At 39.8% G+C, this 17,208-nt stretch overlaps 1 protein-coding gene across 5 annotated transcripts in view; it reads left to right on the top strand.

The window, feature by feature from the left end:
* The first annotated feature begins 656 nt into the window (after positions 1 to 656).
* LOC108503831 (solute carrier family 22 member 16-like) overlaps positions 657 to 17,208 on the top strand; it is a 51,988-nt gene continuing 35,436 nt past the window's right edge. Inside the window, exons 1-2 of one of the 5 annotated variants that reach the window (XM_017828226.1) lie at positions 693 to 806; positions 2,052 to 2,164. Coding sequence is in view for 3 of the 5 variants with exons in the window: in XM_017828242.1 (XP_017683731.1) it covers positions 757 to 806 (50 nt within the window). In the remaining 2 variants the exon portion in view is untranslated. Of the gene's footprint in view, positions 807 to 2,051; positions 2,165 to 12,788; positions 12,894 to 13,980; positions 14,149 to 17,208 lie in introns of those variants that run through there. The other 4 variants (XM_017828216.1, XM_017828242.1, XM_017828234.1 and 1 more) reach the window with 4 other exon arrangements.

Genomic DNA, 17,208 nt, shown 5'->3' with positions numbered 1-17,208 from the left:
TTTTACATTGAGTGCTAAAACTTTGCAAGGTGAAAAAAAAGAAGATAATACATCCAAATAAAAGAGCAAATTATAAGGCTACTAAAATGATTCAGATAATGTCCTGTGGAAAAAAATGGTTTTACCCTCCTTTAATTGAAAGTGTCCAAGTGAAATACACTAGAGCCTAAATATATTGGATTACTAGATTGTCGCAGGACGATTTAAGCACATAATTGCTTACTTTAATTTAATTTTAATGCGGAAGACAAGCGCGGGCTGCAGGCTCTGCTCGATGGGACGAGCTGCGGCCCATCCTTCCCAGAGCAGCGGCCGAGGCGCTCGGTCCGTGCGGGAGGTCGAGCCGCTCGCCCCGCGGCGAAAGAGCACCGCAACGGCAGCGCGGGGGCTGCGGACGGCCCGGGGCCGCCGGGGAGGGGCGGCCCAGCTCCCCGCGCTCCGCAGGTGCTGCTCCCGCCGCCCCGGAGAGCGCAGGGCCGCCGCGGCTCGCGGCTCCCGGCCCTCGCGGCTCCCGGCTCCCGGCCCTCGCGGCTCCCGGCCCCGCTCCCTGCTCCCGCTGCCGGCCGGGCGCGCGGAGCGGCGGCCGTTGGGGCGGCGGTTGGTCCCGCCCGCCGGGCGGGGCCGGGTCCCGCCGGGGCCGGGCGGGCGCAGGGGGCGGGCGGGGGGACGGGCGGGACGGGACAGTACGGGACAGTGCCTCTTCCCCGCAGCGCCGGGACTGCGACGCCGAGGCTCCCGGCTAGCAGCAGCCCGGCCATGGCTCTCAGCTCCGAGCGGCTCTTCGACTCGCTGGGACACTTCGGCAGGTACTCTCATGGGCGGGCGGGCACGGGGGCGGTCGCGCTCCGACAGTGCGGGGACTGACGGGCACCCGCGCGGGCAGGGTTTGACAGCCACCGCACGGGGAAACACTACCGTGCACCGCGCGTACCCACAGCATCGCACAGGCTGCGAGGGACTCGCACGCACACGCGCGGACCGTCACACTGACACACACACACACACACAGGCTGTCACACACACAGAAAATGGCACAGGCACTACACACGCGGTTACACACACTGCGCCCCAGGGTACGAACAATACTGTACAGACAGGCGCTGCCGCGTGTATTGGCAGCACTCTACACACTCCCGTGTACAGTGTTCCATACCCGTGCAGTGATCCACCGGTATGCTCACTCGCTCCGTGCACACACATCTCCGTATATGCCGTGGTCACATATGCACCCGCACAACGCCCGTTCACACACAGGCTCACACACCTGTAGGCACCACTTGCATGCAGTCGCACACGCGTGCACTCTTAGACATTTAATGTTCACACATTCCTTGCACACGTGAGTGTACTCACACACACACAGCCCCAGGCTGTGGAACAACCTGTGCGCTTCAGAGGTGACAGAAGGGCACAAGCAGCACGCATGAGAGTTCTGTGTGGCATTCAGGTGGGCTGTTTCTGCCGAGGGGCACAGGGTTGTTGGGTGCAATACATGACGTGTTTTTATTGGAGCTGGGTTTGTTGCATGTGATACATGGATATGGAGTATATGTATACATCCTTATCAGCAAAGGTTTATCCGTGTGGTACATGGTGTGATGCATTGTGGAGAGTTTCCTTTGATGTGCTTTGTGGCTATGATGTGTGTGTATACAGTTCTGGGTTTGCTAGATGGGGTACACAGATGTGGGGTGGGGGTGTGTGTGTGTGTGTGTGTGTATGCTTCTGTAGATGTGGATGTAGGACAGATATATGAGACTCTGCTTATAGCAGGTAATGGAGAAGAAATGTTTGGCAAGGAAATTAAGCTTTAGAGGATATGAATTGTAAGACTAATGGGTGCACGCCCTCACAGTGAGTTCTCTCCTGCACTTCCGCGATGTGCTGATCATCATGGGTTTTGCAGGCACGTGCTCCTTGAAGCAGATGGCTGGAATAAGACCCATGTGTCACAATTTGGCTACGAGTTGAAGCTGTTGAATTGCAGTGTTGTGCTTTCTAGCTCAGTGACCAGCGAGCCAGCCTAACTGACAATGTTGATCTTCTCTCAGGGGCAGGCAGGAGCAGCATTTTGGACAAAGCCAGGAGGTCCTGTTAATGGTAGAAGTGCAAACCTGAACTCTGCAGCAGGAGAGGCTCTTAATATCATGTGCAAGCAGTAGTGGTGGGTATCAATAGCCTCTTCAGATGGTTAGGATGGAAAGACTTTCTTGACTGGGACCTATGCTTAAGTTACATGTTTGACTAGGTTGTGACTTACAGGCATATCTATCTGAACAATATCTCAGTCATTGTCAGTTCTGGGTCAGCAACAAAAAATACCTTGTTCTGTGTGAACTAGGAGAGAAATTCTAACAATCAATTAATTTTGCTGTTGCTGTTGCTCTTCTGTCTCGTGTGCTCTTTGTGGAAAGCAGGCACTTGTCACTGAATACCGAAGTAACACAAAAGTTCTAATCACTGGAGTAGTTTTCCTACTTGAGAACATTCATAAATACTTTAGATAAAGTTTTTACAACCACTATTTGCAATTAAAGGGAGAACAATTCTACAGCCATAACCTCACATCTAGGGACCAAATTATTTGATATGCAGTTCAATAGGGGCTGTTTTAGGTTTAGAAGCTTTGAGACGAACGGCAAGCTACCAAAATTTGCATAGTCCTGTTAGACTCATGGCTGTTTGAGATTTCAAAGACCACATTAGTAGTATAGTATAATAGTAAGTATGACAGTAGCTTATGGTGGATAGATCCAATTAAAAATACTGTAAAAAACCTCTATTTAATGCTTTGATAGTGCTAGATAAATGATCATCCTTCATATGAAAAAGTAGTTCTTAACTGTAACCATGAAGTTAGTTCTGTTCAGTTTGCATCATCTGGACACTGACAGATAGGTAATCGTTCATTTCTTCAGTTCAAGCAATTCTCATGAGGCCCATATAACCTATGCACTATATATAGATTTTGTAGATTTGACAGTCAGATTCTGAGCAATCCAAGCATGACTGTTAGTATTTTGAGACTGTTTTGATTTTCCTAAAATCTGACAGATGCAGTAGAGAATGAGCAGCTGTTCATACATATATAAATATGGAAATAGTACGTATGCATTTTATATATATGTAATATAATACTATATAGCAAATAAGTTATTAATATACACATAATATATAAACCTTTAACATTGATTAAGACTGTGAATTTTACAGAATTGACATTCCCAGGGATGCTGACAATATTTTGCTTTCCATTTGGACTCTCTTTCACAAGTCTTAGTGATGCCATAGTTCTTACTGGGGTCTTGAGACATGCATAAACAACCATAAAAATGACTTCTGTAGCCTTTGCCAGTAGAGGAAGACTTTATGCCTCTTTTGTATTTGGGCATGGGTAGCATCTGTGGCCTATAAATTCAAGATGGTTGTTTTAAACATTGATCTTGAGTCTGTGTGTGGAGCATGAGATTACTGCTCACTATTGCAGAGGTGAATGACAAAAAACTAGTACTGTCTGCCTCAGATGGCCTCATCTCTAATGAGCTGCCAGGCCTTAAAACTCCCAATTTACCTGCAGTTAACTGCACCTTTCTCCCATGTAGCAGTTCTTGCCAGACTGTACCTCTGGGCTCTCCCCTCGGCCCCCTGCCTTAGCCCCTTTCTGCTCACCCACTCCAACTGCAAAAACCCTCTCAGGGGCCCATCAGGTAAAGTCAGGCACAGACAGTGGCTTTCATTTGCAGGCCCCGTGCTGGGAAAGGGGATACATGACTAATGGGCACAAGGTTGGTAACCCAGTGTGTGCATAGTAGGTAGGCGAGCCTTAGGACCTGGCTGACTGGCTCACACTGCTAGCACATCTAATTCCCAAGTAAACTAAAGGACTTCAAATAACTTCAGTGACTTTAGTCTACCAGAAGGATACCAAACTTGCTTATCTGGTTGCTGATGAGAAACCGGCTATGTATTTTGTAACTCTGATCTACACCATGGCAGTGTGCTGAATGGAGACATGATCTAATCAGGAATAGCTGTCTAGAGAGAAATCTGGTAAGGTACCCTTTATGGTAAGTGTGGATGAGCGTAAGGATTTGGTTTCCTAGCTGGAACGTCTGGTAGCTATGAGATGCAGCTTACATGGTACATAGCTTTTCCCCTGTGATTAACAGTTTTCAAATCTTGGCTTATGCTTTAGCTAAAAGCAGGTGGTGAAAACTGTCAGGGAGAGAGGGGAAGATTGGGTGTCACTGACACTATTTCCAGGTTTTGTAATAAAGTATTTCCGGAGTTTTTGAAAAGATTGCCTTTTCCTTTGGAATATTCTGTCTTTTACCAAGTCGAGTAAGTTATCTAGATTTTCAAATGTTGGTTTTATAAACAGATGTTTTACTAGCAGTTAGATTATCTAATAAATTAAAAAACTCTGCTCTTTACTGAAATGTTCATGTATTCAGGTTTTGGCATCTTTACATTGTTGTCTTCTACAGACGTGTTGCCTCATCAGTGGAGTTGCTACAATTTGGACTTTAGAAGCAGTCGAAACCAAGATTAGCAATGGCTGCTGTGAGGAGGAGGGACAGACTGCCTGTTTGGATGTTTCAGCCAAACATGGAGTTTAGTAGAGATTAATACACTTATCAGCAGTTTCAACATTTTCTGTTAATTTCCCTGGAACTTTTCTAGTGTTTATAAAGAGAAAAGAGATTCTGCTTAGCTCAAAAACTGGCTTGACTTTTGTAGAGATTCTTTCAGTGGACTTCTACAATGCAGACACTGCTGATCAGTGCCATAGTAGCAATGTTTGAACAGCCAGTATTAAAGCCACTTCTCTTTGACCTCCTTTGTAGGGTTCTTGGTTCAATTCTAAAGCCCTACACCGAATGGTCTAATCTTTTCACACCTCAGAACCTTTCCAGGCTCCTATTTTCATGCTGCTGCTCTTATCCACTCTCTTGTTACAAAGCTCACAGCTCGTGTGATCAGATTACATCTTCTGCAAATTGTGCTGTGTACATGTTATTTCCAGAAATTCTTGGTTTGTATCAAATAACAAAGAGTCCCAAGTATCTCAAAGATCATGCTCACCACTTCTTTTCACAAAAGAAAAATAAGAACATTTTCAAGCAATGATTTTTCTAACTCAACTATTTTACAGCTGTCTTGAAAGGTTCTTTCCCAACAAAAATACGTTTTTTGTGTGGAGAAGTGTGCTTGCTAGACATGCAAAGAAATTGGTTTTCCTTTTCCAAGTTAGTACGGAGAAACAGGCAATTGCATTTGAACAGAAGATTAGCCTTAACTTAGAAAATCGAAGCATTGCAAGATTTTTCTGAAATATTAATACATTAAGTATTTAGCACATACTACACAAAATCAATATTTTTAAACAATATAATATGAATTTCTGTTTAAGCTTTGAGTAGTTTCCTGAAGATGAACAAAGTGCTGTGGTTTAGAGATTGTTTTCAAAGAAAATAGGTTTTCTTTCCCCCATATACTGGCTACTTTATACAGTGGAAAGGTTTATTGCAACATATCTGTCATTCAGTTTTCAAAATGTATCAGTGGACAGCTGTTTCTATTTACTAGAATGTACCAGACAGAAGAATCTCAAATCTAAGTCTTCCTTTGGCTCTCAGTCAGGAGTGGTGGTTGACAGAAATGCTTGATAAGTATTCTTCATCTCATAAGTATGCTATATGATAGCATCTGAGTCGGTCTGTGCTCATCTCAAATGTTCATAGGATAAAATAAGTGGACGTGGCTGCATTTCTTTTTTTCCCCCCCTTTTTTGGGGTGCGTGTGTCCGGATATTTTGCAAATTATACTTAATCCTGTTGGTTGAATGGCTTGGAGAAGCATGACAACCCATGTGTTTTCAGAGACCAAACTCTAGCAGCTTAAACAAAGGTCTTATTATCTATGCCTGACTAGGCAAAAGTGGAAATACTCTCAAGACTCAGAACCAAAGCTGGATACTGGCAAGTGCTCTGGGATAATGGTGACAATGCGCTGACAGTGTGGTCTGCAAGAGGTACTAACAGTATTTGCTGGGATCCAGGTCATATTGGAGGCGGTGTAAAGCAAAATCTGCATAGACAAAAATGTACTGCCTCAGAATGTGCTGGCAACCTCAGCCTGGAGGCGCTGTGCCTGTTTTTGGATTGAAAACTGGAACTAGATAGAACTAGATTTAAAAGTAGATTAAAATAATAGAAAAATGACTAAATAAAAGCAGGATGAAATTGCACTTGTACTATCCATTACTTCTCTAAGGCTAAAACTTGCAGTGCAAATAACACTGAAACTTAAAGCTAGTAAATCAATTATGATTTGCAAACCAGCTGCTGAGGTTCAGACTGCACCTCTGAGATGTTGCCAACCCCCCCAGGGTGGCTTCTAGATAAAGTTGTAGCATGGACATAGCTATGGCAGCATAAGACAATTATCACACACATCAAGGAGCTGACGATCAGCTGTTTCATCCTGAAATATTATGGTGTGAATGAAAATTAAACACATAATGCACTGGACAGTGTGTTCCCTGTAATACAATGCCTGAGAATGGGATACCACTCCTATAAAAGCTCTGTCAATAATTTTCTCATAATAGTCATAATTTTCAGCAGTACTAAGATATCTCAAAATTGAAAGGAAATGTTTTATAAAAGGCCTTACATATAGAAAGTTTGACCAGTTTATTGCAGGAAGTAAAATCATACAAGTAGAACACACCATTAAATTTAGATTTTTCTAAGGCCCCAGAAGCCTTTAGCACATTCTGTGGAAATTTCTGTGCCACCATTTTGCGATACACAATATGACTGGAACTGAGTACACATACAGCTATGTATTTACTATATATACAGATATATGTTTAAGGTAGCTTGAGGCAGGAAGCTATAGCAGCTGAGCAAGAACATGAGAGTCTCAAGTTCTCAGAAATATGAAAAAATTAGCAAGCCAGAGCAGATAACTGCTGCGGTAGCTATATCTTGGCTGCAAGGGCAAGACTGGAAAAAGCATGATGACAAACTGTAGAAGACGAAGATTTATAAGTACTAGTAATGATGGCTGATCTGCCAAACTGTCCATACACTTGGAGAGAAATATCATCTTTGAAAATTACTGAAATTGCCTAGAGAGCTAATGTATACTTTAATATCATACATTGACAGCCAGACTGTAGTGATCACCTCACTCAGAGCAGATGTTCTTTGAAAATCACATGCAAAGAAAATATGGTTTCAGGAATATAGAAGTACCATCCATTGGATCATAGACTGAACCCTTTCCTCAAGAAAATGTTTTTATCCAGAGGTGAAGTTAGGTTTCTTGTTCCTATTATTTGGAGGCGTTAGTAGTAGGTAGCAGCATTAGAGGTGCAGCCACAGTAGTGGTGCTGAGGCAGGAACAAACCCTGGAGAATAGATGGAAGGGCCAATAAGGCAACAAGAAGTAGAAAAGAAGTGTTGAAAAGGTGCCTCAAGGAAATGGGAATAATTTGCTGCTCTATAAAAAGCAATCATCATCATTCTTTGGATGGTGCTCAGCACCATTTAAATGGGTTTTATTTGTGACAGTCTGAACTTTTTCAGCTATATTGTGAGTTTTTTCTCCTCTAAATTGTGAAAGAGATTTGGAATTATCTAAGTTTCTATCTGTATAGGTCTATTCTAGCTGTGTGGGGAATCAGCTGTCCAAATCAAGGCACTAGTGAGCTCATCTCTCTGTGTTTACAGGTCTGTAGTGTAAACTTCAGACATCTGTAATTATCACCTTGTCAAGAGGGACAATTGGACAGTTAAGGGCATGATCTATCTGTCTTACTTCACATAGTGGTTTAGGACAAGGTAAATCCTATATTTGTCTCTGGTTCCTCATCAAGTGAAAAAGGGATCTAGAGAAATACTGTAAATGCATATGGATTGCATACTGTATACAGGATGTTGCATCCAAGTATACAGCATACATGCAGATTCTTTACTTTCAACCTGAATTAACTACTTAAGTCTTCACTAGAAGATTGGGATGTGGGAAATGCGTGTGGCAGGACACTTTCTGTGTCACAGCATTAGCCAGTGTCTCAAGAAACTTGAAGCAGATACCAAGATCCTTGCATTTCTCTTTGTGACACATCAGAAAAACTGTCATGTATGCAACAGTACTGTTGTTACAATGCTTGCTACATTGACTCTCCATCAGCAATCCTTGCTATCAGGATCTTGGATACAGGTAATTCCAGTAAAGATTGATTTAGGTGAATTGTGGGGAGCATTAAGATCAGAGAAATGAGAGATCAAGCCTATTCTGAAAATGTGGAGATCCCCAATTTTTAGAGAGTGAGGGAATAAACCCTCCAACTTTCTGAGGAGGAAAAAGGAAGATTTTTGCCATCACTTAGGAGTAGGCAAAAATAGATTTGTTTAGCCATTCAATTGTAGGCATAATGAAAATGAAAAATAAGAAAATATTGCTAATAGTATTCATTTAGCCCTTGTTCTATAAATAAATATTTCCGTATCCATCACCATGATGTAATACATCATTTGGTGGATATCTGTCTAGTGTAAGAGAGAAAGTCAATTACAAAATGTGAAAAATGAGCAATAATAGATAAGCAATATCCAAAAGCATTCTCTTACACAAGGCCATTGGATATATGGTGATTATACTGATGATACCCCATTTCATTTAAACAATTTATATTTATGTCTCATATTCCAGAACAAATTGTTGTTTGATTTTTTTTTCTGCATCTTTAGAACTGGTGAAATACCGTAAAGTTGTTACAGCTTGACCCTTCTGAGAGAGATAATTCATGTAAGTCCCAGGGTCAGAACAACTGGAACCTTATCTCATTTACACCTGTATTTTAGGCTCCTTGGAAAACTGTCATCCTTTGTAGATTAGTGTAGCCAACCTCAGTTCTGTCTCACCCATTGAGAATACAGGGGGCAATTAGTACTAAAGTAGATTTATGCAGAAGAATTCTGGTAGGTCTGAACAGAATCCAGCTTATTTATTCTTGTGGAGAATGGGACCTGTGTATTGTTTGCAAACATTTATGTAAAGTTAGAATATAGCATTATTCCAGATCATTCCCTTGTATGCGATACCATAAGAGAAATGGCACTCAAGGAAAGAACATGACAGTACTGTGAAATTATGATCAGGTAAAAGCACATTATAGAGTATATTTAATAAGAAGACAAAGTACATTCTTAGCCTTGGCAACAGCAAAATCTGTAATTTGCATTTCTTTGTTTTTAATTTAAATTACTTCCAATTTTAATAGTTTAAAGAGGAAGGCAGTAGAATCATCTTCCTTGAATGACAGGAAAGGAAAAGGTTGCTTTCCATTGAGAAATCAAGAACAATATAAAATATCGTCTGTTGATCATGGAAGAGATAAATGACCAATAAAATTAATGAAACAATTTTCTTTGAAAAGATCAATAATGCCATGAAGACTTTTACTTGGTTTTTTTTGAGAAGCTGTAGAAAAACTCTTTGTCTGGTTAAAGTCAAAGAGTATATCAAATATCCAAGATCTATTAAATAAATTTTCTTCATTTCATACTATTTTATATACTCTACAATGTCTAAATCTCTCAGAGCAGAGAAGGCAAAAACATTTTTCTTGTCCTGTGAAGACATAGACTAGCAAAACCAATATCCAGGACAGAAACTAGAAGGGGATATAAATAAACAAAAACTGGACAGAAGTTCATGACCAGGCTGCTATTAAAACAAAGCAAACTGAAACTTCTCCAGTGGCAATTAAACATTGAATAATGTCTCATTATGGGGCAGATTCCCATCATCATTTGGAAAGAACTGAGGACTTCTAGCAAAGAGTGGATTACACATTTGCAGTGAAGAGGTACAGTTTGGAGGGAAGGTGAGCTATGAACCTGCAAAAGAAGCTGAAAGTCCTCTTGTGCTCAGTAACTTCCTTTTATGTGGGTTTAGAGATAACCTGCCTTGCCTGGGAGAGGATAGCCTGTCAGGGATACTAATCTGAGCTCTTGCAAGCATTGATGAGCTCTTGATGGGTCATCAGTGTAGACTCCGGAAAAGAGAGGAACAAAGGAGATATATTTTACTCTCTTTCGTGTCCTAACTGGGCTTTAGCAACATCTGTAGAAGATACCAGCTACTCTGTTACACAGAGAGAGAAAAGCTGTTGGTGTGGAGGCTAATTTCTTTTTGAATTTAGAACACAGCTGCTAAATATGGATGTACTTAAATAATCCCTACATAAGCAAACCCAAGTTTAATAGAAGACCATACTAGACTGTGCATTAAATTGAATCCCTTTCTTCAAGTTGTAGAGCTACAGAAATGCAAGTGTAGGATTCCATACAGGTAGAATTGCAACTGGCAATGTTCTCTTTGGCAGAAAGGAATCTATGGCTCAAACTGAGTTGCCTTTTCTAAAGGGGTGCCCTGATTTACATGTTGACTTGTCCCAGGTTTTAGAAGACGGTATTATTTGACACTTAATTCCCTAAATGTAGCATCTTGTTAAGTGATATTTTGTTTCAGCAAAATATTCATAAAAAGCTAATAAGACAAAAGTATCTGCTTTAGCTTTTCTGTTTCACTCTTGATGAAGAGTCACTGGGGTGAAAGTCAGAATTAGCAAAGAACATTGTAACAGTTGCAAATGGAGCCAGGGAAAGTAAAATGACACATTATGTAGGTAAAATAGTGCTTTAGGTAGCCCATAGAAATAGGCCAAATCAACTTAATCATATTCTAGGGTGCACAAGTAGTGCAATGGATAAAATAATTGCTTATATTAAGGAAGAAAGACACAATAGACCACTCCAAAATTCCATGACATTTCTATCAAGTATTTACAGAAATTATTTAAGCATAAGTTGATCCATGGAACTAATAGTCCTTATTATTTCTAACTGAAATCTCAGAAGATACTAGTATGTACAGGAATGGTTACAAGCATTTGCTAGGAAAGTGATGTCCAGTGTTCTTAAATTAGTTACCAGATTTCTTACTTGTTTTACCTTTTCCCATGAGAACTTTTGAAAACCTGTTAGAGTAAGAAATTTTACAATCATTTTCCAAGTGGGAAGGAGTTAAATTTCCAATACAGAAATTTAAAGCCTTGGGTAGTATGCTTAACAATGTGTGGCATGGTATGTAGAGAATTTACGTAGAATTCAGACTGAAAATGAGCTGTCTGTATCCAAATCTTCTTAGGTGTTACTATGAATAGGAAACAAGCAAAAAAATAGAGTTCTTAAAGGGCATAATATAACTGTGACAACTGTAAGGCTTAATTACTTTGCAAATCAGTATTTAAAGAATAGTTTGGTGTTTGGTGACTTGCTCTTTGCTTCAGAATGAACAGTTTTCACCACTGTGAAGTAGATATTCAATCCATGCCTTTGTATCTTTAGCTACACCAGATTCAGAGTTTTGCAATAGAAATATGTAAACAGAATAACAAAGAAGTAAAACATAATTATGACAATGAGTTAGTTTTAATTCAGGATTATAGACAGAACAAAAAAACTGGATACAATAAAAGTAAACTTCCATAGTTTGAAGATAGGCCAATGTGTCAGCAGTGTAACATGCAGCAGTGTAACATCTGATTTCCTAAATGGGAAAGGAAGAACGAAATTTAATAGTTTATACATGAAGTACTGCCTATGTCTATAATTAGATGGAATCTCAATAAAAACATTTAAATTCTATTAGACACTTTACAGGTTATAATGTGAAATGATTTGCTTACATAAACCGATGGAAATCGTACAGCAGGGAAAAGAATGAAATACCTAATTTGGATTTGTCCACAAAAGAGAGGCTGACTAAAGAAAACAATGCTACCAGAGAAACTGGAATTGAGTTCTCCCTGTGAGAAGTAATGCTGGTAATATATCATGCAGAGTATGTGCTAATTTTCTAAATGGTAGATGTTTATAGAAATGCCATACCCAGAATAGAAACTTCCAAGTATAGAGCCTGAAGTGTTACTACTGTTCAAGCATAACCACTCTGCTGTGTTTAACACTAGGCCAAATAACTCCAAAACAAAGCTAAATGACTTACAAACTGCATGTTCGTGTTCTTTTTTTAATTAAATTACCTGATACATACCCTTAACACATTTAAAGCAGAAAAGACAAGTGGGTAACTACATTAAAATAGACTTGACTACAGCTTTGCCATCAAAAGGTGTGAGAATTGCTGCCAATGATGTGTTTCCCCTTAATCAGAGGCTACTTTCCCAGGAAAGTCAAAAGTGTAATGTTTATGTGTAGCTTGGTGCAAATCCAGAGCCCTTGTGTCTTGCCCAGTTTCACTCCATTTGAACAAGAAGGTTGGGTGTTGCACTGGAGGGGCTGAGCCATGAACACACCATCCTTCTGTCTGGCTCTCCCCTGGGGGCAGTAATCCTTGGCAGAGGAGCAGCAAGAAACATCAGAGCATCTTTAACAGCAGCTGCTCTCTCTACTGTGAGTCTATAGGTGTAAGCTGTGCTACTGAACTTAGTAACTATTTAAACCAAGCAATATATATCAACTAGATTATTTTGTCACGGGTGACAACAGGAATCTAGTGTGCCTGATTTAGATAGTCAAACATTAAGAACTGTTCTATTTAGTTTAAAAAAACATTATTAAAAGGATGGCTCTTAATTCTGTAGCACTAATTCTTTATTTTCACACTGATTGACTTTCTTCATCTAGGCTGTTATACCAAATGGGCAGTAGTGAGCAGCCAACATATTTTTCTTCTTGACTCTAGTGAACGAACGCTGGGCTTGTCTTAATCAAAGAGAAACATGCATAAGCTTAATGGGATAGAAGTGAATCTTCAGAGAATCAATTTTAAATGATTGTAACAATGATTTGGTAAGTGTCTGCTGTTTGGTGACTGCACATTGATGCACACATTGTCATCAGTGATGATATATAATTCCTGGGGTCTTCCTGATCTCTATAGGCTTCCTTGTTCCTGTTGCATCTGTGCTGTTGATATGTTTAAACTGGACATTCAACACAGCATCTTCTACCTCTGAAAACAAATTCTGGAAATAACCATCTTTTTCATGTGGGCTGAGACCAAGTCCTAGCATAGTTTAAACTGCCCTTAGGAGGGAAGGAAGTTTATTCTTGACACCAAAAGTCAAATAAAGATGTTCATATTGTATATTTAAGGCTGCTTCCAAATCTGTATCACTGCACCATAGCCAAAATACTCTTGAGTCACATTCAGCTTCTTTCCTCTCAAAAAATAAATGTGGAAGTGCATCATAGCTTTTTGGTTTAGAGTGGAAAGAATGCTGAATGGCTTTTCTCACATTAAAAAAAAATCAGGATGAAATACAGAGTTTAAAGCGGTTACTGAACACAAATTCTTTCAGAAATAGTAAATATCTGGAAATTTCTTTCCACTGAATCCATCCTGTCGAGTGTATACTGCACAACAAAAACTTACTGTGTTTTCTGACTCAAGCAATTTACTAATGAGGTGGTTGAGAAGAGAAGCAGTAAAAATAGTTCTTGTAAAGCTGATGGAATAGTACAAATATTTTGCTAATCACAGAACAGTGTTGTGAGTCTATTCTACAGTAAAATGATTTTCAAATGTTTGTATTAGCTTTTGACGAGTATCTAGTAATACCCCTCTTCTCTCATTGATGGACAGACAAGGAAATGTTATCAGAACCACATTTTATTTAACATTATGTTTGACAACAATTTTGTCCCTGCTGTGCACTGCAGTAACTGACAATGGTAGAAGTACTGTGAGGCTGGGAGTTTAGTCTCCAAGATATATATGGCAATGTGTACTTCAAGTTTTTTTGCACGCCAGATTTGCCATCTTTCAACATAAATGCAATATAAATTACATTGAGCAACTAATCTAGCTTGTTGTTTGTGGGTTTTTTTGTATTTTTTTTTGTATTCATCATCTATTTTGACTTTTTTATTCAAGGTAGATCTGTTTCCCAGATGGTCCACAAAAAAATACCACTGTGTCTGAGGGTAGAGCACTGTGTCTCAGAGGATGAATAAACAGTGGGAAAAGAGAAGGGAGGAAATCTGTTGCAGTGACAGTGCCACAGATATATTGTGTCATAAGGCTACAGCCAGAGCAACAGTGGTATGAGATCTAGTTCATTGCCTTTGTGGAAGAATATTTCTTCAGTTCAGCTACTGACATGATATTACGAGTGCTTTTCATACTGGTGAGATCTTAAAACTTGTGCAGAGGAAATAGAAAATGTAAAAATAATTTTTTAGTATGAGCTGCAAACTGAAAAAAAAAAAGAAAAAAACTGTGGAGAAATTTTACAGAAATATTTTAAGAAAGACTGGAACATTTTCATGTTGTGTCTTGCTCAAGTTATTGTGAAGATAGTTTTAGGCTCATTTGACTTCTGGCATTCATTAAGTGTCTCTATACTGGAGCAGTAACCTATAAAGTCTTCTTGACTTCTATATTTGACACTCCTGGCAAGAGTGACAAAATGTACTTGCCAAATAATTATCTCCCATGGCAAGTCACTGAAGAGATGGAAAAACACTGAGAGAAATTATCATACCTTTTAGGACAGTCATCATGTTCACAGAACGTTTTAAAAAATTGCAAAAAGTGTGTGTTTTTCAAAAAAACCCCCTGTAAAATATGTTATTGAAAATTACTGTTTGCAGCAATATATGTTGTGTAATCTAATGTGTGTATGGGAAGATGACTGGCATATAAAATACCATTGTCAAAAATTGTCCTTGAGATCAGTCTGGGAAAATAAATTGCAAACTTTGGTTTTTTTGATGAATTTCAATAGTACTTATTACTCCCACAATGGTATTTTCTTACCATTTTGATGCATAAGCAACAGTATTTCTTTATTCAGGGAAATCTAACTTTTTAAATGGAGTTTGATGAGGTTAATAAAATGATTACAGTACATAGTTGTCTGCAATAGAGAGATTTAAGCTTTTAAGGGCTTTCTTATCAGTTTGGTGTTCTTAAATTAAGGATTTTGGAGAAGAGCTAATAATTTACAGTAGGTATCAAGGACAGCATAGACTTTAACCTATGCCTCAGGGTCAGTGAAGTGTATGACCTGTATAGGTTCTGCTGTGACCTGCTGCCCCAGCACAGCCTCTGTGGGGGCTGCTCCAGGCTGCCCAACCCGGACCTGCTCTGCTTCCCCAGCAACGCGTCCTCCCGTGAGGACAAGAAGCTGCTCAGACACCGCATAAGCAAGGGCCAAGAATCTGCCCCAGGGTTTTAAGACTGGGGAAGAGCATCAACATGGCCACAACAAGAGGTCTGAGATAAAACTCATGCACCCAAAGGTTCAAAGGGAGGGATCACAGGCTAGCCATAGAGAAGGCAGCAGCTCTATGTTCTTCCTCACTCAGCACTCTCTACTGCCTCAACCTCTGTTCCAGCAAACCTCTGTCTACCATGAGGCTGGATCTGTGTCTTTGTCCCTTTTCAATCTTCAGCTGTTCTGGAAAGCAAAGTTCCATGCACCTGCAGTATTTTTCCATTCCATGTATCATCCTCCCTACATGCTTTCTATATGTTGTCACTAACGGTCTGATTAATTCCTTTTTGGTAACCTTGCAAGTTAAGGAGTTTCTTGACCTTTCTAGAAGAAGAACTCTTCCTACCCAGAGAAGATAGTCAGCAACTCCTATGATTGGGCTTTTCAATCTAGCATCAGTGGGGGTGCTGTTACAACACTGCTGTAGTCAGCAATGAACTTTGCCTTCATGGCAAAACAGGGCTTTCAGGATATTTTTTGTGTGTTTTGTGTATGTATATATACAGAGAGAGGCTTAGCCAGCCCAGTGTGGAATTTTACTGGAGAGAGCAGTAAATACTTTCTACAGGCAGGGGAGCAGCCCATTAGTGTGGTGTGGAATGTCTTCAGACACTGGTGCTTCCAAATACTTTGCTAACTTCACATTAGGCCTTATTCTCCCCTATTCCTGCTCCCCTGCCTGCTCCTTGGCTCTTTTGTTGAGCAGTCAGAGGTTAAGAACTGCAGTGCGATCCATCCTGTAAAATTCTGCATCACTAGGGTGATTTTGCTGTAAAAACATGTTTTCCTGTTGTTAAATGAAGTCATATGCAGCATAAATTATGTCTATTAATGTCTATCTGGCATTCTGTCTAACTTTTTGTGTTTGCTTAGCATTGGTACTGGAAATTAGGGCAAAAAATAATGGTACAGAGTGGATTTCTTTGTTGGAACTGAATAAGATTTTCATAACACTGGAAAGGGAAGAATGTTTTTACAATAATCAGTTATATCTAGTGCTAAGTTAAACACTTGAAAGATAGGTGATATATGTCATGACACTTTATTCATTTCTTTAAAATGAATCCTTTACTGCTTTTTATAGTCGTGGAAACAAAGAAAGGACATAAAGAAAAGGAAAGGGTAATGAATTGTAATTTGTATGGCTCTAGAAAGTAACTGGAGGGGGATAACTGATAATTCTGTAAAATGGAGTGATAAAAGACAAGGAAGATTTATTCAAGGTTGCACAAGGGTATTTTGTAAGTTAGTAATAGTTTTACATTTGAAAAGGGGACATTGAGATTAGATGTAAGGAGAAACATTCCGACAGAAAGATTTGGCAGTGGAGCAGTCTGTCAAAATGGTTACTGAAGTATGATCACAAGAAGTGTTCAGGAAGAGTTAAGATAAAACTCTCAAGGGAGTAGTTAGAGCAGAGATTAATTAGACCTGCTCCAAATCATAGCCCTGGTGATACTCTTGGGATTTGAGTTTTTAAAAATCAGTGTAGTCCACTGCTTCATGCCATCTTCTCAGTCTGTATCCTTACAAGTTGTTATCTCCCTTCAAGCCTCTCCAACAAAAAAGGATATAAATATATTTTTCCTGCTCACTCTCACTGGGCAGAAGAGAAATGATGAACCTGATATTTCTTGTATTGCAAGAACTAATTGGGAAACTCAAGAAGTATGTATGGTTTGCAATTACTTCCTTCTGCCTCCGTCTGGGAAATATCAATTGGGCTATCTGACATTGCAATTTTCTGATGCATAATGACAGATGTTGCAAATACTGGGGAACCTGGTTCCATGTGTAGTAGAAGACGTAACTGCACAGCTTCTAGGGGTTTAATTTACCAGTTTTCTAGAGGTCTTCTTGTCCTGATTTCAGGCATTCTGCAT

The sequence above is a fragment of the Lepidothrix coronata genome, unplaced genomic scaffold, assembly GCF_001604755.1.
Source record: "Lepidothrix coronata isolate B3197 unplaced genomic scaffold, Lepidothrix_coronata-1.0 Scaffold5, whole genome shotgun sequence".
NCBI classification, from domain to species: Eukaryota; Metazoa; Chordata; class Aves; order Passeriformes; family Pipridae; genus Lepidothrix; species Lepidothrix coronata.
This window is presented reverse-complemented; position numbering and strand designations above follow the sequence as displayed.